Source organism: Balaenoptera musculus, chromosome 12 (genome assembly GCF_009873245.2).
Source record: "Balaenoptera musculus isolate JJ_BM4_2016_0621 chromosome 12, mBalMus1.pri.v3, whole genome shotgun sequence".
Classification (NCBI taxonomy): Eukaryota; Metazoa; Chordata; class Mammalia; order Artiodactyla; family Balaenopteridae; genus Balaenoptera; species Balaenoptera musculus.
Window position 1 is genome coordinate 7,899,592 of NC_045796.1, and position 22,623 is coordinate 7,922,214.

At 44.8% G+C, this 22,623-nt stretch overlaps 1 protein-coding gene across 2 annotated transcripts in view; it reads left to right on the forward strand.

Annotated features, from left to right (window-relative positions):
• Window positions 1-22,623, forward strand: part of SLC22A2 (solute carrier family 22 member 2) — a 33,900-nt gene that overhangs the window by 1,151 nt on the left and 10,126 nt on the right. The window contains exons 2-9 of one of the 2 annotated variants that reach the window (XM_036872055.1): window positions 1,682-1,785; window positions 7,717-7,871; window positions 9,793-9,961; window positions 16,369-16,483; window positions 18,022-18,128; window positions 19,856-20,070; window positions 20,667-20,775; window positions 21,807-21,919. In XM_036872055.1, coding sequence (XP_036727950.1) covers window positions 1,682-1,785; window positions 7,717-7,871; window positions 9,793-9,961; window positions 16,369-16,483; window positions 18,022-18,128; window positions 19,856-20,070; window positions 20,667-20,775; window positions 21,807-21,919 — 1,087 coding nt within the window. The remainder of the gene's footprint in view (window positions 1-1,681; window positions 1,786-7,716; window positions 7,872-9,792; window positions 9,962-16,368; window positions 16,484-18,021; window positions 18,129-19,855; window positions 20,071-20,666; window positions 20,776-21,806; window positions 21,920-22,623) is intronic. The other variant, XM_036872056.1, reaches the window with a different exon arrangement.

Here is a 22,623-nt window from a genome sequence, read left to right on the forward strand (position 1 = left end):
AGGTGAGTTTAAGCTTCAAATTCTGACAATAATGATTCTAGTGTATGCAAGTCTCAGTGGTAAGAAGCAAGCAAAAACATCAGAATTCCTGGAAATCATGCCAGGAAAGGGAAAATTTTCAAGCCTCCTCTTTTTCTGGAAGCCCTGCCTTCCCCTCCACTCTGCCATGGTACAGATGGACACCTGACACCTCACAGAACTCACCTGAACGGTGCCTTACTGTGATACAATGTACTTTTCTCTCAATGGCTAACTTTTTTCTCTTTAATTTGCTCGAAGTATCCATATCAAACCACTCGGGGTTGGAGCTTATGCTATGGTACTATTATTTTATTAAAAACCACACTTGGCATTAACATCTAATCATGAGGCCTCTTTTCAATAAATAGAAAGAAAAAATGGAGACTTGCTGTCTTAAAATTTTTTATTGGAATATAGTTGATCTGCAATGTTGTGTTAGTTTCAGGTGTACAGCAAAGTGAATCAGTTATACATATACATATATCCACTCTTTTTTACATTCTTTTCCCATATAGGCCATTAATGACAGAGTATTGAGTAGCGTTCCCTGTGCTATACAGTAAGTCCCTATTAGTTGTCTATTTTATGTATAGTAGTGAGACTTGCTTTCATTGGAGACAAAGCAAAATGGGGGGATAAAATTATTCTGCAAATACAAAGAAAGCCAGGTGCCTGGCTTAACTTAAAAGGACTGCTCGGATGATGTGAAGATATTCTGTACAGGCGTTAATGTAGAAGAGCCATCTGAAGGATCTAAAATGGTCTGATAGTTACATGAAATGTGGAGGATTGAAGATTTAACACCATAAAACTTTTTTTTTTTCTTCTACACTGATTCTTTATTTCCAGCCTCCATTGGCTTAACATGTTTGTGATTTTTGATTAAACAAAATCATTAAGAAGTAGAAATAATGTTTAACCAAGTATCTGGGCATCCTGTGATCCAGTCAAGTTGACGCATGAAATTAACCATCACTGGAAGCTACCTGTTTCTTAAGGCCTGGACCCAGAAAATGGCAAAGTAAAACTTCCACCACATTCTGTTGGTCAAGTACCATAAAACTTTTAAGAGGCTTTTGCAGCATGGTTCATCTCATTGTTCATACAGAGATGGGAGACTGAGGCCCAGAGCAGAGAAAAATTTTGCCCAAGGCCACAAAATGAGAAAGCTAGTCCTTAGCCCTAGAAAGGGGTTTCCTCCCGACCTCCAGGCCAGCACCTGTGGATCCCCAGCACCGCCTCCTGTTCCAAGTGAGGACAAAGGTAACAGCCATTAGCAAGATGCTAATTCCCCTAATTTAAAGAGACACTGAACAGCCTGGCTTCCTTAGGGCGACGCTTGAATGTGTCCACACACATATTTAATAAAATTACAAAGAGAAATGGTTTGTGCATAAGTAATTACCCAATTTCAGCTCATTTAGCCAAAACAGTTCAGCCTGATGACATACTGCCAGATGGAATGCTAAACAGACTGCGGGACAAATCTTCGGGGTTGTGTAAAGAAAATTAACACGAGCAAGAAAAGAGCTGGTTTATTGTCATCCAGTCACATCAGTGCCATGCAAGGAATACCTCCTGAGCTCCCTGGGTTGAGCTGTGTCTAACAGAATTTTGTTTTCTTTCCCTCCCAACCCGGGACACCCCTGGCCCCTCGCAGTTTAACCTAGTGTGTACCAACTCCTGGATGCTGGACCTGTTTCAGTCGGCTGTGAATGTAGGATTTTTTATCGGTTCTGTGGGTATCGGCTACACAGCAGACAGGTAGGTACAGTACAAAAGTGGTGGAAGGTAAGCAGTCCAAGGAGAGCGCTTGGATTCACCTGTTCCTGCTTGAATACCATCCATTCCCAGAGCACACAGACCACACTTTCCTGAATTGTCGCGACGGTCTTAGATTTCTTTTACAGCTTTGGTTAGCATGACGAATGTCTTTATTTTCTAATTCTCTTGGATCATACAGGGATGTTTCAACACTGGGCAGCAGTGTTTCCTTGTGGGCTATCCAGAAGCTTAGCGTTAGAAGGGAGAGTGATAGAGGATTTGATCCCTTTTGTAATCCCAATTCTTTCTTTGGCCTCATGTCATCCACCTGGTCATGCGTCTTCAGGGCCTCTGAGCTCTGTCCCGTCCTCTGCTTGCCTCTCCTGTGCTGGAACCAGGTAGACTCTCCCTTTTGTTCTTACCTGAGCCTGTGGCGTTGCAGCATTCCTGAACTGGGGCCCTGGGGCCAGATGTAATTATATGTATGGAACCTAAGATATAATCTGGTGAAAGGGAAACAGGGTCTCCACACTGGCAGAGGTAAATATCCACTTCCATACTGTCACGTCCCTGGAGAGAGATGAGGAGAGACCTCTCCACATGGAATGTACCGCAGGTGGTCCTCGCACATGGGTCCATATCTCCGGGAGCTAGTTTTCAGTGACTCATACTAATCGAGCCGTTCCTATGTCTTTTATTGATCCACTATCCAGGTTCACTGTGCTGGAAGTTCCTCATAAGGTGCATCTTTACTCTGTTGATGATCAATTAGACATTATTAGGAGTCCCCCAAAGGGAAGGGAACAGAAAAGTTGGCTTTATACTTGATAAGCACCTTAGGTAATTTGGCCATCAGTGCTAATTATTTAATATTCCTAATATTGACTGTTTACTGAGTATTTCCCATGTTCCAGGCACCGTGTGCAACATTCTGGACAGTACTATCCTCTTTACTCATTAGTCACCTAGTGAGATAGTGCCATATAACTATATAATAAGTATACCATCTTTTATAATTTATTATAAGCTACAACTATATGTATCTAATTCTGAAATAAGTGGTAAAGTAAATACACGTTATGCTTGTTGCTTTCCCCAACTATATCTTTGATACAGATAAACCAAAAGCCGTGAGCTTAATATTCGATATAGATAGAACATTTTCTCTGATGATACTACAGTCTGGATTAAAACTTGCAAATGTGTTAAAGATTAATAAGGATGGCTGAATCAATCACACCCTCAGGGGCATCTGAACTGTCACAGCCGGGGCCCCCTGTGGCAGCAGGAGGGAGGGAAGGTGACAGTGAAGGTGCTGGGTCACGAGGCAGCCCTGTGCATCACACCACTTCTGTAACTGTCTTCTCAGCCTCCCTTCGAAGGCTCCTCCTGGGGCGCTGTGTGGCACAGAGGCTTGTGAGGTGCAGAGGAAGGTCATTCGCTTTTCCTTTTTTTGCCACAGAACTGGCAATAAGGACGGTGGTCTGGAAATGACCCCTGAAGTCCTGAGAGGTACCCTGACGAGGGTGGTGGAGAGTCCGCGCTGCTCCCCGCGTGTGGCTCTCTGGACCCCTGAGTCCCGGCTCCCTCTCCACTCGCTCTTCCACGAAGGAAGAGATTCTAACACTCAACTCGCCAGCACAGAAGTGAGCGAACAGGGGACTGAGCTTCACAGCTGGTTCAATAAATGAGTTAATTATTCCCATCCCACTCAGAGACTAGGAGACCAGTTATCATTCTCTCCGGATGGTGCCTTCCTGACTTAAAATCCCCGGTCAATTATCCACCTTCTTAGATGACCTCATTATTTTGTTCCCATTGTTGAAATCTCCCATGTAAAGTTGACTACTCATTATTCTTCCCCCCAAAGCTGTGTACATCCCTCTATTTCGTTTTCTTAAACTGTCTGAAGTCTGGTTGGTTGGTTGCTGCCCCCTTCTCTTCTGTTTGTGTAGGCAGGTAAGGGTGCGTAATAAGACAACCACCCTACGGGTCCAAAAAGGACACTATCTATTGCACATTTAATGCCTATTACTGAATAATTGTCAGGTTTTATAGAATGGAACAAGAATCTCATGGAAACCCATCTGATGCTACGGATTAAACCAACACTGAATAAAATAGATTGTCAGCTATGAGGAATTTTTAAAATATTGTTACTGAGCCCAAGCTCACTCTGCTTGCCACTTGACAGGCCAATAAATCGGAGACGAAGTGTTGAGACAAGGAACACGACTTTATTTGGAAAGCCGGTGAGAAGATGGCAGGCTAGGGTCCCCAAAATAACCATCTTATCGGGGTTTGGATGCCAGTTTCTTTTATAGAACAGAGAGGGGGAGGAGATGGGGAAGTAAAGTAAAAACACCATAAGTTTTGCAAATAATCCCCTGGAATGGCCAGCCTCAGGGAGGGGATGTGTTAATTTCTTCTTCCTTGCAGCCATCAGCAGGTGGGTCCGGATGTTTCCCTGAACAAAGCCACTTTGGTTTAACATTCAGGCAGAGGGGCGGGGTTCCCCGAGGCAGGCCATTATGTATAGACAGTATCCTTTTAGTGAACAAAAGCAACAGGGAAGCAAAGGTTAAAGTAAAAGAAACAGATCCAACATGTAATCAGACTTGGTTCTCTCCTGTAACAATATGACCTAACAGCTGATGAACGTGTCTTTTAGAAGAAAGCCAGGAGCACATTATGAACAGGTTATAATAAGAATACTGAGCCTTACACCAAGTCAACTTTCTGAAGGTCACCTTTGCAAGTAGAAGGAGGGAGGGACAGGGGATATATGCTAGAGATTTTGAAAGTAAACCTTTTGTAAGATGTCTAATTTGTTTCATCATTCAAACCTCCTAAAGAATGATTTTCAGAATCACCTGACACCAAAAAAGTAATCTCTCACCAATTCAAGGTTTTTTTACTCTAATGGTCAGTAATTTAGTGTCAGGCTTGTAAATGTTTAACAACTGACTCTCTGAAGGAAAAAGCCCCAATTTGTAGGGTTTGTTGATCTCCATGTTGTCAAGGCTCCCAAGGTGGTCCATTTCAAGCTACCAAAGTGAGGTCACTGAACACAGAGTTGGCTAGAAATATGCACCATTCTATGGTATTTCCACCATACAACTACAACAGATAGACATAAAAAACTTCCTGAGCATAGATAATGGTCAAACACAGTAAAATAATTAGGAAGAGATAAGTTTTGCATATTTATTACACATGTTTTTAGCATAATTTACTTTATTGTAAGTGTATACTTTCATTTTTAATAATGGCTGTGTTTAACAGTCAGCTCACAAATTTTCTGAAAGTCTGTCAATCAGCTCTCGAAAGCCAGCACTGCACTGTCCAGATTTCACAGAAGAACGAGATCAAAGCAGAATCAAAGTCCCACGGAGACACAGTCAAACTTACTCAACTCTGTGGAATCTTTCATAACTAGCTCTCCCCTACATACTATGTGGCAGTCATTGTACTGGGCATCACTGTGTGTTACATTTCACTTAGGATCATAACAGCCTTTGAAAGGAGAGTTTATTAGCCCGTTTGCAGATGAGGAGACTGAGGCTCAGTGAAATGAAAGCAATGCTTCCCAAATGTTAACGTCCATATTAACCACCTGGGGGTTTTGTTAGAATTATGATCCTGATCCAGTGGGTCTGGAGTGGGCCTGAGAATCTGCATTTCTAACCACTCGCCGGTGATGCTGATAGCCCCAGACTACAGTCTGAGTAGCAAATAGCTAAAGGACTTTTGAAGCCAGCAGTCCTGGAGTTCACCCCATTCTCTTTTATTTGCTCTTCGTTTTTCATTTAACCACTTAAGTGGTTCTGTTGTGGGAGGGTAGGAAGGGGGGGAAGGTTCTCAAACCACTCTCCCAAATCTCCAAAATTTCTTCCAGCCCTGCCTCATTGTGTTTTTTTTTTTTTAATTTTATTATTTATTTATTCATTTATTTTTGTCTGTGTTGGGTCTTCGTTGCTGTGCACAGGCTTTCTCTAGTTGCGGCGAGCGGGGGTTACTCTTTGTTGTGGTGCGCGGGCATCTCATTGCAGTGGCTTCTCTTGTTGCGGAGTGCGGGCTCTAGGCGCGCGGGCTTCAGTAGTTGTGGCACACAGGCTCAGTAGTTGTGGCTCGCGGGCTCTAGAGTGCAGGCTCAGTAGTTGTGGCGCACGGGCTTAGTTGCTCTGCACATGTGGGATCTTCCCGGACCAGGGTTCGGACCCGTGTCCCCTGCATTGGCAGGCGAATTCTTAACCACTGCGCCACCAGGGAAGTCCCTGCCTTATTGTTTTAATAGCATTGTGTCTTTATGTGAACATGTCCCCTAGTGAAGCTGTTCTGCATTGGTCGATTTGATTCTCTGAAGGCTTCCACACACTGAGTTTCAGATGGTGAATGTTCCCTCTCATCAGCCATGGGATTTTGTCCATATACAGGAGCATGATTATGGTGCTTGGTGATTTGGCTGAGTCAACTTTGGAAGTTGAAGAATTATCACTTAAGCACCTACTTATAAATTCTTTGAGGGTAAAGGGAGAGGTTCAGGAAGAAAGGCTAAAACATTGTGTTGATATGACTTTGCAAGGCTGTGGATAAAAGTCCAGGGGGTATATGTTTACGGTGAGGAACCACTGACTGAGAATTTTAAAATGATGTGGTCAAAACAGGGTTTTAAGAAGTTTAGCAGTTTACATTAATTACTAATGAGACTGCTTGATCTTTAAATTTCAGATTTAAAGCATTAATAATCCCAAGTAATTATTAACAATGTTGTAGATTCTTTTCAAATGGTCAGTTAGTATTGAAATGGTCACTAGAGCACAAATTGCCTAAAAGAAGAGCAGCAATTAAAAAATGTCCAGCCACATCAAATGTGCACTGCTAATGACGTGGCAGCACTACTGACATTCAGTTTGAAGTGGATAAACAAACAAAAATTAAATAAAACATCGCTTTGCGTGAAGAATTTTTTAAATCCACTAACAGCTAATTAGGGCGCCTTTTAGAACAAAACCAAGAGGACATGATGAAATGTGAAAAAAAGAGACTGAACCTCAAGTCAGCTTTCTGAGAGGCAGCTTCGCAAAGGGAGGGAGGGAGGGAGGGATGAGGGCTGGGTGCGAAGCTCTTTACGTGTAGTACCGCACTTAATCCCCTGGCCAGGCTGGGTCAGATAGCTCTTCTCCAGACGAAGAAACTGAGAAAGGCCGCATAACTCACCCGACATCCCAGTCAGCGGTAAGGCCAAGGTTAAACCCAGGTTCCCACGTTTCCGTCTACCCTGCACTGAGACACTCTCCAGGTCCCTAAACCGATGGGACCCAAGTCTCTCAAATAAAATGTGCAGGAGCAATCTTGCTAAGGTACTCCACGGCAAAGGCCTATGGGATGGCAACAGGTGAGATGATGACAGCGCCACACAAAAGACCGTTTCCATGGAGACACACAAATACCATGAAGTCCAAAGGCAGTGTTGGAAATGGATGGGGAAGTACATTGAACACGGAATTTTGTTTTTTCTAAAGCAAAAGCTCCTCAGTGGGCAACTAGTTGAGACTGTTGGTGCAAAGGCCCAGCTCATGTGATGACAGAAGACCTAGACGGGCCCTTGGGGCATTCAGCGCTGGGTGGCCTGAAGAATCACCCCCTCCCTACGTACCCTCCACAGTATGGGGCTGAGAGGTGCTCCAGCCCAGGGTGAATGGGCCTCACTGGGCTTCAGGTTTATACATAGTGCCCTGGTGCAAAGTCCTGATGGAACTGACCTGAAGTCAGGGATTCTCTTGGTGCGTATCAGTCTGTACCTCCTGAATTTCCATAATTCAGAGATAACCTCCACTTTAGTTTAGAGTTCCATAACTTCCATGAATTTTCTACAACCCTCATGAATCTAATCTAATTCCATTCCCTGTCTTCGTTTTCTCCTTGCAGGTTTGGCCGTAAGCTCTGCCTCTTGATTACAATCCTCATAAATGCTTCATCTGGAGTTCTCGTGGCTATTTCCCCAACCTATACATGGATGTTAATTTTTCGCTTGATCCAAGGACTGGTCAGCAAGGCAGGCTGGTTAATAGGCTACATCCTGAGTAAGAACGCTTGTGATTGTAGCTATAGGGGACATTGCTGGCAAAATATAGTCAGTCACCTGAGGGTAGCTGCACAGGAAAATGGACTCAGCTTCAAGACAATGTTGAAAGATTTTTTTTCTGTATCAAAAGAATTTCTGAAATCTTTTCAGTAAACTCATTCTGCATTCCTCCTAGAAAGAAAACAATGAAGCAGGAATGAGAGTAAACATCATGCCATCCAAACTCTTATATAACTCTTCAGGAATTTTTGTTTTCTGTGCCCATAGAGAGGAAATCTAGCCTACCAGGCTTTACAGAGAGACAATTCATTGATGAGAATATATTAGATTTATAAGGGGCTTTATTAATTTGAGTACACCCATTCTAGCAAACCACATTTATCCTCAATGTATATGCAAGGAAACCAAGGATAGAAGTCCTGTGGTCGATCTCGGTTCCTCAGCGAGCCATTTGTAGGACCAGGAATATCATTTACATCCTACTCATTAGGAGCCAGGGTTATGCTTAAGCTCCATGGATTATAAGAGAATATTTGGATGATGACAGCAGAGCATCTGTAAAACAATATTAAGGAGAATTACCACCATAATTAGATCTTGGGAATTCACTCCATCATTGCTTGCCCTTCTGCTACGTTCAAATAGCATCCACACAAAGGGAAATGGACACTGAAATTAAAATAATATTAATCAATCTTTCATTCCGCACAAGAGAACTAGAATATGTGTGCTTAAAATTTGACCCAGTAAAGTTCATTTGGGGGATTCTGTGAGATGAAGAGGAGATGGTGCCTAATACTCTCAGGTGCCTGTCATGGTCGTCACCTGATCTATGTCTGGGCAACAAAGGAACTAATGTACGCAGCTATTCGATGAGAAATTTGGTTTCTCATACACATGACATGTAGAAATATGTAGAATTTGAATTTAAATTTCATCCTTCTCCGATTAATTTCTTCTCCAGTCCCTCTGGATGTCCTTAAGGTGCACCTGTCATTCACCCTCTTTCTACCTGCTACCCCAAGACCTCATCCATGACCCCAACCACTTCGAAAGACAGACATGTCTATTTATTAAGCATGTACGTAATTTTGTCTGTCTTTTTAAAATGCTTTTGGATAATTCACAGTGATTTATAGAAATAATTTCAGAGTGCATTTCTATTTGGTTTACAAATAGTTGAAGTCTTTAACATGATTACCAAACATTTAAAGCAAAACTCTGTGGTTCATGGAATATCTAGAATCTCAATTCTAGAATGTCTGTAATGTAAAAATGACTATTTCTTAAATCCACGTACCACAGACTTCATACTTCTGTCATGATATAGTCATGGGATTGGATAAGGCTGATTATTATACCATGTGCATTGTTATGCTTGTAAACCAGCTCTTGGAGAATAAAAAGCCTGATTCATAGTGTTTTCCATTTTCTAAGTTGTAAATACTCCCACCATGCCTGCTTTTAAGATACCAATGGGTTAAAAACCAGCTTGCAAAATTCCTGAAAATTTAAAAATCAGTTCTTGCAAGCCAGTACTAGCCGACTCCAGTCAGCTTGGAATGCCACCAGCAGGTTTCCAAGCCATTTAAACACATTAACAGGATTGCCAAGAAAATGTTTAACTCATGTAAGAGGACAAGTTATATTGAGCTATTCATTTACGTGAAAATCATCTATGCTCTAAAGTCAATGTTTACTCCATGTAATGTGGGATTATAAGATTTTACATTAATTAACACAACAGCAGTAATCATAACAAAATAGGTCCCAAAGAACATTTAAAAGTTTTCAGAGAGCTGTATAGAAAATTCTAGAACTTGGACTACTTTCTGAGTTGGCATTCTAGTTTCCCCATGGTTAGACAGCCAACTCACTGTTGTACTGACTTGCGTTGACCATTTGGGTTCTCTCTGCAGTTACAGAATTTGTTGGGCTGAGCTATCGGAGAACAGTGGGGATTTTTTACCAAGTGGCCTTTACGGTTGGGCTCCTGGTGCTTGCTGGGGTGGCATACGCACTTCCGCACTGGAGATGGCTGCAGTTCACAGTGACTCTGCCCAACTTCTGCTTCTTGCTCTATTACTGGTAAGTCCATGTGGAACCAAGAGGAGATAGACTGAAATATTTTATTTAGCTAAAAAGACTGTCTTCCCCAATGCACACCGTCCTTCCAACCTAAGATATCCTTCACTCTTCTGTTTCACAGGAAACCCAGGTCCATGTTTCAGGGATAAAAATCATAAGCTTTAACCTGTCATCCCCTCTGGAAATCAGATGTTCTTTCACTTTGAACTTAAGAGCTTTATGACTTGGATCTCACATTTTTCACGTTATTTTTGTGGTGTTTAAAGTAGCTTCCAGTAGCCATGATACCCTTTAAAGAGACTGACAATATTACTGTTCTTATGCTGCCCCTCCTCAGAAGAAACTTCAGGATAGAGAAGGGGAAGTATGGCACTTTTGTCACCACTTCCCATACCATGCCAAAAGCAGACATCCCCAATCAATCACAGCAGTCTTTATCCCAGATAAGGCCAACATGGCACCCCAGAGAGACCATACCAAGCAATCAGAGTTACCAGGGCAAGTGAAATATGTTTGTCACCCCTGCCCAAGGGAAACATGGAAAACAGTAAAAACAGAAGAAACTATCAGAAACTCCTAATGCAAGGTTACCTGAGATAAAGCAAGAGGGATGCTAGATTATCAAACAAATCTCTCTCCTATGAGAAAACTCACTTACTTAGCTCCTGGACATATCTACCTGTTCTTCCCATAGCTGTCTTGTCTAAGAATTAAACATCTCAACCCTTCCCAGGAAGCCTATTTCTCCTCCAAAAGCCAGTAAAACTCTGAGAGTGATCCTTCGCTTCATCCCTATATCCTTTCTACCCCCTTTATATCTCTGAAACCATCCCTTTTTTCCCCTGTTCTCATTAGGAATCCATTATGTCTTGCCTGGATTTCTGGGTAGACTCATAACTGGTCTCTTTGGCATCAGCTTTCCCATCTTCTAATCCATGTTTCACGCCGCATTGTAAAAATCCAGGCCCACCCCGTTACTCTCCTGCTTAAATGTCTTTCAGTAGCTTGATTCCCTTCAGAATAAAGACCTAATGCTTTAGCATGACAGAAAAGGCCCACCTATTATCCAAGTTCTGACTATTTCTGAAGCATGTCTTGCCACTTTCACTCAATAGAGTCAAATTTAATGTTCTTACAATTCTACAAGCTCCACAGAAGAGTAGAAAATAGGTATTTGGGGTGTTTTGTTTTCTTCAGATAAATATTCAGAAGTGGAATTTCTGGATCATACAGTAGTTCTAATTTTTTTAAGGAACCTCCATACTGTTCTCCATAGTGGCCGCACCCATCTACATTCCCACCAATAGTGCACCAGGATTCCCTTTTCTCTACATCCTTGCCAACACTTGTTACTTCTTGTCTTTTTGATAACAGCCGTTCTGACAGGTGTGAGGTGATACCTCATTGTAGTTTTGATTTGCTTTTCCCTGGTGATTAGTGATGTTGAGCATCTTTTCATGTAGTTGTTGGCCATCTGTATGTCTTCTTTGGAAAAATGTCTATTCAGATACTCTGCCCATTTTTAAATTGAATTGCTTGGTTTTCTGCTATTGGATTGCATGAGTTCTTTATATATTTTGGAGATTAACCCTCTATCAGATACATGGTTTGCAAATATTCTCCCCCATTCAGTAGGCTGCTTTTTCATTTTGTTGATGGTTCCCTTTGCCGTGTAGCCCCTGCACACTTTTATTTCCTTTGTAGATCCAACCAAACCTCACTGTATAAGATCCCTCACAGAAATCTGCTTATGACCCCTGGGGGTGGGTGTTCAGTAAGATTTTCCCCTCCACTTAACAGCACTGATGACACTTCTTCGATGCGCTAGGTGTGTACCTGAGTCTCCTAGGTGTGTACCTGAGTCTCCTAGGTGTGTACCTGAGTCTCCTAGGTGTGTACCTGAGTCTCCTAGGTGTGTACCTGAGGAGTCTCCTAGGTGTGTACCTGAGTCTCCTAGGTGTGTACCTGAGTCTCCTAGGTGTGTACCTGAGTCTCCTAGGTGTGTACCTGAGGAGTCTCCTAGGTGTGTACCTGAGTCTCCTAGGTGTGTACCTGAGTCTCCTAGGTGTGTACCTGAGTCTCCTAGGTGTGTACCTGAGGAGTCTCCTAGGTGTGTACCTGAGTCTCCTAGGTGTGTACCTGAGTCTCCTAGGTGTGTACCTGAGGAGTCTCCTAGGTGTGTACCTGAGTCTCCTAGGTGTGTACCTGAGTCTCCTAGGTGTGTACCTGAGTCTCCTAGGTGTGTACCTGAGGAGTCTCCTAGGTGTGTACCTGAGTCTCCTAGGTGTGTACCTGAGTCTCCTAGGTGTGTACCTGAGTCTCCTAGGTGTGTACCTGAGGAGTCTCCTAGGTGTGTACCTGAGTCTCCTAGGTGTGTACCTGAGGAGTCTCCTAGGTGTGTACCTGAGTCTCCTAGGTGTGTACCTGAGTCTCCTAGGTGTGTACCTGAGTCGTCTCCTAGGTGTGTACCTGAGTCGTCTCCTAGGTGTGTACCTGAGTCTCCTAGGTGTGTACCTGAGTCTCCTAGGTGTGTACCTGAGTCTCCTAGGTGTGTACCTGAGTCTCCTAGGTGTGTACCTGAGTCTCCTAGGTGTGTACCTGAGTCTCCTAGGTGTGTACCTGAGTCTCCTAGGTGTGTACCTGAGGAGTCTCCTAGGTGTGTACCTGAGTCTCCTAGGTGTGTACCTGAGGAGTCTCCTAGGTGTGTACCTGAGTCTCCTAGGTGTGTACCTGAGGAGTCTCCTAGGTGTGTACCTGAGTCTCCTAGGTGTGTACCTGAGTCTCCTAGGTGTGTACCTGAGTCTCCTAGGTGTGTACCTGAGGAGTCTCCTAGGTGTGTACCTGAGTCGTCTCCTAGGTGTGTACCTGAGTCTCCTAGGTGTGTACCTGAGTCTCCTAGGTGTGTACCTGAGTCTCCTAGGTGTGTACCTGAGGAGTCTCCTAGGTGTGTACCTGAGTCTCCTAGGTGTGTACCTGAGTCTCCTAGGTGTGTACCTGAGTCTCCTAGGTGTGTACCTGAGGAGTCTCCTAGGTGTGTACCTGAGTCTCCTAGGTGTGTACCTGAGTCTCCTAGGTGTGTACCTGAGTCTCCTAGGTGTGTACCTGAGGAGTCTCCTAGGTGTGTACCTGAGTCTCCTAGGTGTGTACCTGAGGAGTCTCCTAGGTGTGTACCTGAGTCTCCTAGGTGTGTACCTGAGGAGTCTCCTAGGTGTGTACCTGAGTCTCCTAGGTGTGTACCTGAGTCTCCTAGGTGTGTACCTGAGTCTCCTAGGTGTGTACCTGAGTCTCCTAGGTGTGTACCTGAGGAGTCTCCTAGGTGTGTACCTGAGTCTCCTAGGTGTGTACCTGAGTCTCCTAGGTGTGTACCTGAGTCTCCTAGGTGTGTACCTGAGGAGCCTCCTAGGTGTGTACCTGAGTCTCCTAGGTGTGTACCTGAGGAGTCTCCTAGGTGTGTACCTGAGTCTCCTAGGTGTGTACCTGAGAGTCTCCTAGGTGTGTACCTGAGTCTCCTAGGTGTGTACCTGAGAGTCTCCTAGGTGTGTACCTGAGTCTCCTAGGTGTGTACCTGAGTCTCCTAGGTGTGTACCTGAGTCTCCTAGGTGTGTACCTGAGTCTCCTAGGTGTGTACCTGAGTCTCCTAGGTGTGTACCTGAGTCTCCTAGGTGTGTACCTGAGTCTCCTAGGTGTGTACCTGAGTCTCCTAGGTGTGTACCTGAGTCTCCTAGGTGTGTACCTGAGTCTCCTAGGTGTGTACCTGAGTCTCCTAGGTGTGTACCTGAGTCTCCTAGGTGTGTACCTGAGTCTCCTAGGTGTGTACCTGAGTCTCCTAGGTGTGTACCTGAGTCTCCTAGGTGTGTACCTGAGTCTCCTAGGTGTGTACCTGAGGAGTCTCCTAGGTGTGTACCTGAGTCTCCTAGGTGTGTACCTGAGTCTCCTAGGTGTGTACCTGAGTCTCCTAGCTGTGTACCTGAGTCTCCTAGGTGTGTACCTGAGTCTCCTAGGTGTGTACCTGAGTCTCCTAGGTGTGTACCTGAGGAGTCTCCTAGGTGTGTACCTGAGTCTCCTAGGTGTGTACCTGAGTCTCCTAGGTGTGTACCTGAGTCTCCTAGGTGTGTACCTGAGTCTCCTAGGTGTGTACCTGAGTCTCCTAGGTGTGTACCTGAGTCTCCTAGGTGTGTACCTGAGTCTCCTAGGTGTGTACCTGAGTCTCCTAGGTGTGTACCTGAGTCTCCTAGGTGTGTACCTGAGTCTCCTAGGTGTGTACCTGAGTCTCCTAGGCTGTGTACCTGAGTCTCCTAGGTGTGTACCTGAGTCTCCTAGGTGTGTACCTGAGTCTCCTAGGTGTGTACCTGAGTCTCCTAGGTGTGTACCTGAGTCTCCTAGGTGTGTACCTGAGTCTCCTAGGTGTGTACCTGAGTCTCCTAGGTGTGTACCTGAGTCTCCTAGCTGTGTACCTGAGTCTCCTAGCTGTGTACCTGAGTCTCCTAGGCTGTGTACCTGAGTCTCCTAGGTGTGTACCTGAGTCTCCTAGGTGTGTACCTGAGTCTCCTAGGTGTGTACCTGAGTCTCCTAGGTGTGTACCTGAGTCTCCTAGGTGTGTACCTGAGTCTCCTAGGTGTGTACCTGAGTCTCCTAGGTGTGTACCTGAGTCTCCTAGGTGTGTACCTGAGTCTCCTAGGTGTGTACCTGAGTCTCCTAGCTGTGTACCTGAGTCTCCTAGCTGTGTACCTGAGTCTCCTAGGTGTTGTACCTGAGTCTCCTATGTGTGTACCTGAGTCTCCTAGGTGTGTACCTGAGTCTCCTAGGTGTGTACCTGAGTCTCCTAGGTGTGTACCTGAGTCTCCTAGCTGTGTACCTGAGTCTCCTAGCTGTGTACCTGAGTCTCCTAGGTGTGTACCTGAGTCTCCTAGGTGTGTACCTGAGTCTCCTAGGTGTGTACCTGAGTCTCCTAGGTGTGTACCTGAGTCTCCTAGGTGTGTACCTGAGTCTCCTAGGTGTGTACCTGAGTCTCCTAGGTGTGTACCTGAGGAGTCTCCTAGGTGTGTACCTGAGGAGTCTCCTAGGTGTGTACCTGAGTCTCCTAGGTGTGTACCTGAGTCTCCTAGGTGTGTACCTGAGGAGTCTCCTAGGTGTGTACCTGAGTCTCCTAGCTGTGTACCTGAGTCTCCTAGCTGTGTACCTGAGTCTCCTAGGTGTGTACCTGAGTCTCCTAGGTGTGTACCTGAGTCTCCTAGGTGTGTACCTGAGTCTCCTAGGTGTGTACCTGAGTCTCCTAGGTGTGTACCTGAGTCTCCTAGGTGTGTACCTGAGTCTCCTAGGTGTGTACCTGAGTCTCCTAGCTGTGTACCTGAGTCTCCTAGCTGTGTACCTGAGTCTCCTAGCTGTGTACCTGAGTCTCCTAGGTGTGTACCTGAGTCTCCTAGGTGTGTACCTGAGTCTCCTAGGTGTGTACCTGAGTCTCCTAGGTGTGTACCTGAGGAGTCTCCTAGGTGTGTACCTGAGTCTCCTAGGTGTGTACCTGAGTCTCCTAGCTGTGTACCTGAGTCTCCTAGGTGTGTACCTGAGGAGTCTCCTAGGTGTGTACCTGAGTCTCCTAGCTGTGTACCTGAGTCTCCTAGCTGTGTACCTGAGTCTCCTAGGTGTGTACCTGAGTCTCCTAGGTGTGTACCTGAGTCTCCTAGGTGTGTACCTGAGTCTCCTAGGTGTGTACCTGAGTCTCCTAGGTGTGTACCTGAGTCTCCTAGCTGTGTACCTGAGTCTCCTAGGTGTGTACCTGAGTCTCCTAGGTGTGTACCTGAGTCTCCTAGGTGTGTACCTGAGTCTCCTAGGTGTGTACCTGAGTCTCCTAGGTGTGTACCTGAGTCTCCTAGGTGTGTACCTGAGTCTCCTAGGTGTGTACCTGAGGAGTCTCCTAGGTGTGTACCTGAGGAGTCTCCTAGGTGTGTACCTGAGTCTCCTAGGTGTGTACCTGAGTCTCCTAGGTGTGTACCTGAGGAGTCTCCTAGGTGTGTACCTGAGTCTCCTAGCTGTGTACCTGAGTCTCCTAGGTGTGTACCTGAGTCTCCTAGGTGTGTACCTGAGTCTCCTAGGTGTGTACCTGAGTCTCCTAGGTGTGTACCTGAGGAGTCTCCTAGGTGTGTACCTGAGTCTCCTAGGTGTGTACCTGAGTCTCCTAGGTGTGTACCTGAGTCTCCTAGGTGTGTACCTGAGTCTCCTAGGTGTGTACCTGAGTCTCCTAGGTGTGTACCTGAGTCTCCTAGGTGTGTACCTGAGTCTCCTAGGTGTGTACCTGAGTCTCCTAGGTGTGTACCTGAGTCTCCTAGGTGTGTACCTGAGTCTCCTAGGTGTGTACCTGAGTCTCCTAGGTGTGTACCTGAGTCTCCTAGGTGTGTACCTGAGTCTCCTAGGTGTGTACCTGAGTCTCCTAGGTGGCTGATCTCCCAGAACAAAGATGCTAAAGCCATGAAAATCATTAAGCACATAGCAAAGAAAAATGGAAAATCTCTGCCTGCCTCTCTTCAGGTGAGCCAGCAGCTGAAGTATCAAATCAGGGAACAGTGGAAAGGAAGATTTGGGAAAACCGTGCACTGTCTCAATGGGGAGTGGCAGAAGGGGCCCACCCACCATGTGCAACAGGATATTTCTGTTGTTCTAAGGTTTGTGGTTCCCTGGTAGAATATTTTAAGCAGATGGAAAACATAAAACTAAAGGAAGCCAAAAGTCTTTTAAAAGTCAAATGAGGAGCTTCTATCTTGTTTACCTCTTGACCATGTTGCCCCTTAGGCTCCGGGTACTCGAAGTCTTGTTTGCCTGTGTGTCCATCAACATCCTCAGGGAGGGAGGTTTTCCCCAGAGGGAAGATTCTTCAAACACAAATAATTTCTTAGAATTTTTTAAATTTTGGATAGAAATTATCCCAAAATATTTTAAGCAACCCCTGCCTTCCTGAATAGAACAAATTACTGAAGTGTTCATTTTCTCTGCATTTAGTGTTTTGCCTTTAGCGGACCTCATCACCTTTAATTTAAACCTTTTCATCTGACAAGGCTTGGAAAAGAGAATATCAAGCTTATTAGGAATTTATATTGAAATAAGAGTAAGTCATTTCTGATGAGGCTCTAAGATGAGTGACCTGTAAGAATTTGAGATTGACGTGGCATTTAGAGTGAGGATTCGGGGGCTCAGAGCTCTTTTTTCTTCACTTCCTCTCTGGTTTCTGGGTGTTTGGAATATGTATTTTTCCCCACGAATGATAGGCATAGCACTGATTCTTGGATTTCAGATCCTCTCAGAAACTGGCCAGGGAATAAGGCACACGTGGGTCACTGTCTCGCTCAAGGTCAGAGTTCACGTGAGGGTGGTAAGTCTGGTCACTGCTGGTCTCCTGGAGACTTCTTCCCCTCGTTCCTGGGCCTTTCACACAACATCAGGTGCTGCTCCAGGAAGGAGACAGAGGGGAGTGGGTCTCACAAAGGTTCTGCTTTCTGAACCCTGGAGATGAAATGTTCCCTCCACCACCTACTGTGTCATCTAGAGTAGGGCTTCTCAATTCTGTGCACAGGATCACCTGGGGACCTTGTGAACGTGCAGATTCGGGTTCCATCTGTCTGGGCTGGGGCCTGAGATCTTTCATTCTAATGAGCTCCAGGCAATTCCGTTGCTGGACTGAGTGCCAGGCTCCCAGATCACTCTCCTGACCTTTGGGCCACACACCAATCCAGGTGTGCAGAGAGGGAGTGTCAATGCCCTCAGCCCTCAGGGCCACTGGGCTGGGCCTTGATTTTACCCCACCCGCTTTACCAGCAGTATCCCTTTATATACGTGCATGAGTTACCTCACTTCTCTGTAGCCCAGCTTCCTCTTCTGTGAAATGGGGTGAAAAACGTAGACCTAACTTGTAGGGTAGTTGTAATGATTAAACAAGCTAATGTGTGTGAAGGGCTTAGCTAGTCCTGGGCACATTAAAAGCACTCAGCAAGTGTAAGGCATTATGTTCCCTGGATGACCCTGGGACGCCATCATGAAATATACAAAGCTGTTCCTATTTTTTCTATTCTTAGAGCCTCGGACCTGATGAGGAAGTTGGCGAGAAGTTGAATCCTTCATTTCTTGACTTGGTCAGAACCCCTCAGATAAGGAAACACACTTTGATCTTGATGTACAACTGGTAAAGATTATTTTTCACTTTAAAATCCCTCCAAATTCTTTTACTCTGAATCATCCACATAAAGGGAGGGACCAAGAGTACCTTCAAAACATAGCCTGGGTCCAGTTAGCGTCAACAGTGGGTTGCAAGTAGGCTCATTTATAGGTGGTTTTCCTGAAATCATTCTTCTCAGGCAGATGTTGAAATCAGCTTGCAGTCCCAACGCATAGATCACTACATTCTCAACCTTGGCTTTCCCTTAAGAATCACCTGGGAGGTAGTAAAATGCCAAGGCCAGACCCCTCCCTGACAAGGATATGGATTTAATTGGTCGAGGGAAGGACCCAGGAACCAATACTTTCAAAATCCTCCAGGTGATTCTAATATATAGCCGAACTGAGAACTATTGGTATAGATTAATCTTTTTCAATTGAAGTATAATTGATTTACAATATCATGTTAGTTTCAGGTATATAGCACAGCAATTCAGTTACATATATTTGTATATATCCATGTACATGTATATATTCTTCTTCAGATTCTCCTCCCTTATAGGTTATTACAAAATATTGAGTACAGTTCCCTGTGCTACACAGTAGGTCCTTGTGGTATAGATTCATTGATGAAGAGTGTACATCTCTCCTGATTGTACAAGGCTTTTTATTTTTCTTTTCTACCTGGAGAAAATAAATAAGTAAACTTCCCGAACAAGAATAAGCCACAGGAACAGATGAACCAGTTTGCAGGGCAGAAATAGAGACACAGATGTAGAGAACAAACGTATGGACACCAAGGGGGGAAAGTGGCAGGGGGTGGTGGTGGTGTGATGAATTGGGAGATTGGGATTGACATATATACACTAATATGTATTAAATGGATAACTAATAAGAACCTGCTGTATAAAAAAATAAAACAAAATTCAAAAATTCAAAAAAAAAACAGAAGAAACCACAGGAATAATCCACTGGCTCCACAATCGAATAGCAAGCCTGACCGTCCTCACCGCCTGCAGGTGCTCCGGAGCCCTGTGCTGTGGGCCCTGCAACAGCCTCCTTTGCTGCAGCACGCTTCCTTTCACGGGGCGGCATCACCGGGACGACTCACATCAGCCAAAGGAAGCTTCACGGTCGCTGACAAAAGCAAAGCTCATCAGGAATTAATTTAGCAACCTTCACAATATTGCATGTAAAATGCATCGGGGAAATTTGGCTTCATTATCCTTTCTTTTTCTGAGTAATTGTGATTCTTGCTAATCATCCTCACATTTTCCATTACAGACAATGAACATTTTTAGTCAACAAAACTAGATCAAAATGTTGCTGTATCACGTCAGAAGATAAATCATCAAAAGTGGGCCTGTACCCATTTGGGAATTTGGTACCCATTTGGTCTCCTGGGTTCCTCATGTTTGGATTAAGTAGTCAATCCTTGTGATTTCGACTGCATTTGAAGGCCACAAAGAGAAAAACAATTAACAACCACTAACAGCTTGATACAGTTTACTAAATAAATCACTCTAGTAAGACAGTTCTTCTTGCCTTTCAATTTGGTCAAGGAATGTTAGCCTAATTCTTCCCCTTTCCTGGTGCTGGGGTCACAGCCAGCCCCCGCAGTGGGTCAGATGGTGTTAAAGCAATGGAATAGAGGGAAAAGCAATAATAAGAGGACCAAAAAAGGTGACCTACAATCAACCTTTCAGTGACTTGCTCCTGGTGCCTGGCTTGACCTGAGCTCTCCTCTTTGCTCAGGTTCACGAGCTCTGTTCTCTACCAGGGCCTCATCATGCACATGGGCCTCGCCGGGAGCAACATCTACCTGGACTTCCTCTACTCTGCCCTGGTCGAATTCCCGGCCGCCTTCATCATCCTCGTCACAATTGACCGCGTGGGTCGCCGTCATCCATGGGCTGCATCGAATACGGTGGCAGGGGCAGCCTGTTTAGCCTCGGTTTTTATCCCTGAGGGTAAGTGTCAGGCCAAGCCGGGGTCTTGTCTTCCAAGGCCCTGAGGAGAGGGGGTATTACAACCCTTTGATAGAAAGACCATGTCATTTAACATCCAAGTCAATTTGGAAAGAATGAACAAAATATCTGGGACCTTCCTGAGTGAACCCATATGGCAACTCTGCCTTTAAGAACAGTGGCACCCAGTGGTTGCCTGATGTAATATAATAACACCCACTGGTTCTTTGATGTAATATAACAAGAGAGGTTAGGAGGACCCATGCCACAGGCCATCGAGCTGGCCCAGAGCAGGGAGGATGCTATTTCTTTTGGGTGACTTCTATAGACTAAAGCTGGTGCCACTTTGGAAGCTGGTATAATTGTGTTGTCATTAACGACTGGGGTCTAAATTGAAGAGAGTATCAGAATTGTGTCTGAGGCTAAAACAAACAGACATGGGGAATTTGGCTGAATTGTCCTGGGTCTATAGAAGAACCGATTGTGCATTCTTGTCCCATTCTGGAGGGTGCACTTTCTCCTTGCAAACACCCCTGGGGCACCGCTGGGAGACCAGGGAGTGAGCGCAGCACGTGTCAGCGGTGTGTTTTCCCCTTCAGATCTACACTGGCTAAGAGTTACAGTCGCATGCTTGGGTAGAATGGGGATTACAATGGCCTATGAAATGGTCTGCCTGGTCAATGCGGAACTGTACCCCACATTCATCAGGTGAGCACATTTCCTTCAGCATGAAGAGAGCAGCTGGGATGTTTGTTTACTGGTGAGAAAGACCACAGGTGCCAGCAGAGGACACCGTACGTTTTTCTTCAATTTATTTTATTGAAGTATGGTTGATTTACAACGTTGTGTTAATTTCTGTTGTACAACAAAGTGATTCAGTCATATATATATATATATATATATATATATATATATATATATATATATATATATATATATATGTATATACACACATTCTTTTTCATATTCTTTTCCTTTATGGTTTATCACAGGATATTGAATCTAGTTCCCTGTGTCCCTGTGCTATATAGTAGGACCTTGTTTTTTATCCATCCTATATATACTAGCTTGCATCTGCTAATCCCAAACTCCCAATCCAGCCCTCTCCTGCCACCCCCTCCCCCTTGGCAACTACAAGTCTGTTCTCTATGTCTGTGAGTCTTTTTCTGTTTTGTAGATAAGTTGATTTGTGTCATATTTTAGATTCCACGTATAAGTGATATCATATGGTATTTATCTTCCTCTTTCTGACTTACTTAGTATGATCATCTCTAAGGAGGACAGCTTACCTTTCAAAATGCAGGGTAAGAGAGGTTGAGACCATTTCAAGGCAGTATGCAGGTCACACCTCACACTTACAGGATAGGGTAAAACACAGAAACCATACGATGAGAACAGAAGCTATTGAATTGCCAGAGAGGGATGACCAAATGTCAACATGAGGGAGAGTAGCCCAAGCAGGACCATAGAACAGAGCAGGGGAGACAGTGATGAAAGTAAAAAGTGAAAATTGTCCCCAACACCAATTAAAAATCTTCAAGAAAGTTAATGTAAAACAAGTACAACAGAATATGAATGGAATTATGTACCATGTATCATTTATGTGCATTGACAATAATGTGTACACTTTCAGTTCACACACACATTTTAATGATTTGGGGAAGTATTTATCTGGGGGGTGTGGGAGATAACCACTGTCCTTTGATAAGCAAAGGATACATCAGTGTCCTGTGTTTCAGGAACCTTGGGGTCCTCGTCTGCTCCTCCATGTGTGACATCGGGGGCATCATCACACCGTTCCTGGTCTACCGGCTCACCAACATCTGGCATGAGCTTCCCCTGGTGGTTTTTGGTAAGATATCCTCAGAGATGTCTTTGAATGAAAACCTATTTTTTAGACGCCTCCATGTTTCTACCTCAAAACAAGTGCTATGTTTGCAAGTAACTACTAAATCTGACTAGTAATTGCTACTACCAGTAGTGTAGTAATGCTAGTATTACTAATAGTATTAGCAGCTGCCAACACTCAAGTCTGGGAGCCCACGAGGACTTATGCCCATAGAGGTGCAAAGTCAAGGGAGAGTGGGGTGGAGTTTCCCCTGAAGAAGACCCTTCTCTCCTCACTGATTTCCACCCCTTTGTCCAAGAGCTCACTCCTTCTGCCTCCTCTATGCCCAGATGTAGAAAAATACAAATGCTTTTACTTCGTTACTTCAAAAAAGGCAGTTAAAATTTTGCAAAGGGCAATTTCAAAACCCAGGGGAAACAAAGACCAAGAAATGCGTTAGAATAACAGGAACACCTGTGTGCGGGCTGGGCGCCTCGGCCCTCAGATTCCTCGGCCATTCGATTTCAGGAGCGCGGGCACAGCACTTCCCTCTGACCCTGAAGGATGTACAGACACTGAGCCGGCCTCTCCCTGACCAGCCCACAGGAGAGAAGGGGCGGGACAAACCTAATTGTCAGCACATGCTGAACGCGAAGTCTGCAGACTGTGAAAGGGGCTGGGAATCCTGGGCATTTCCACTCACTCAACATCCATTGTCTTTCCCCACA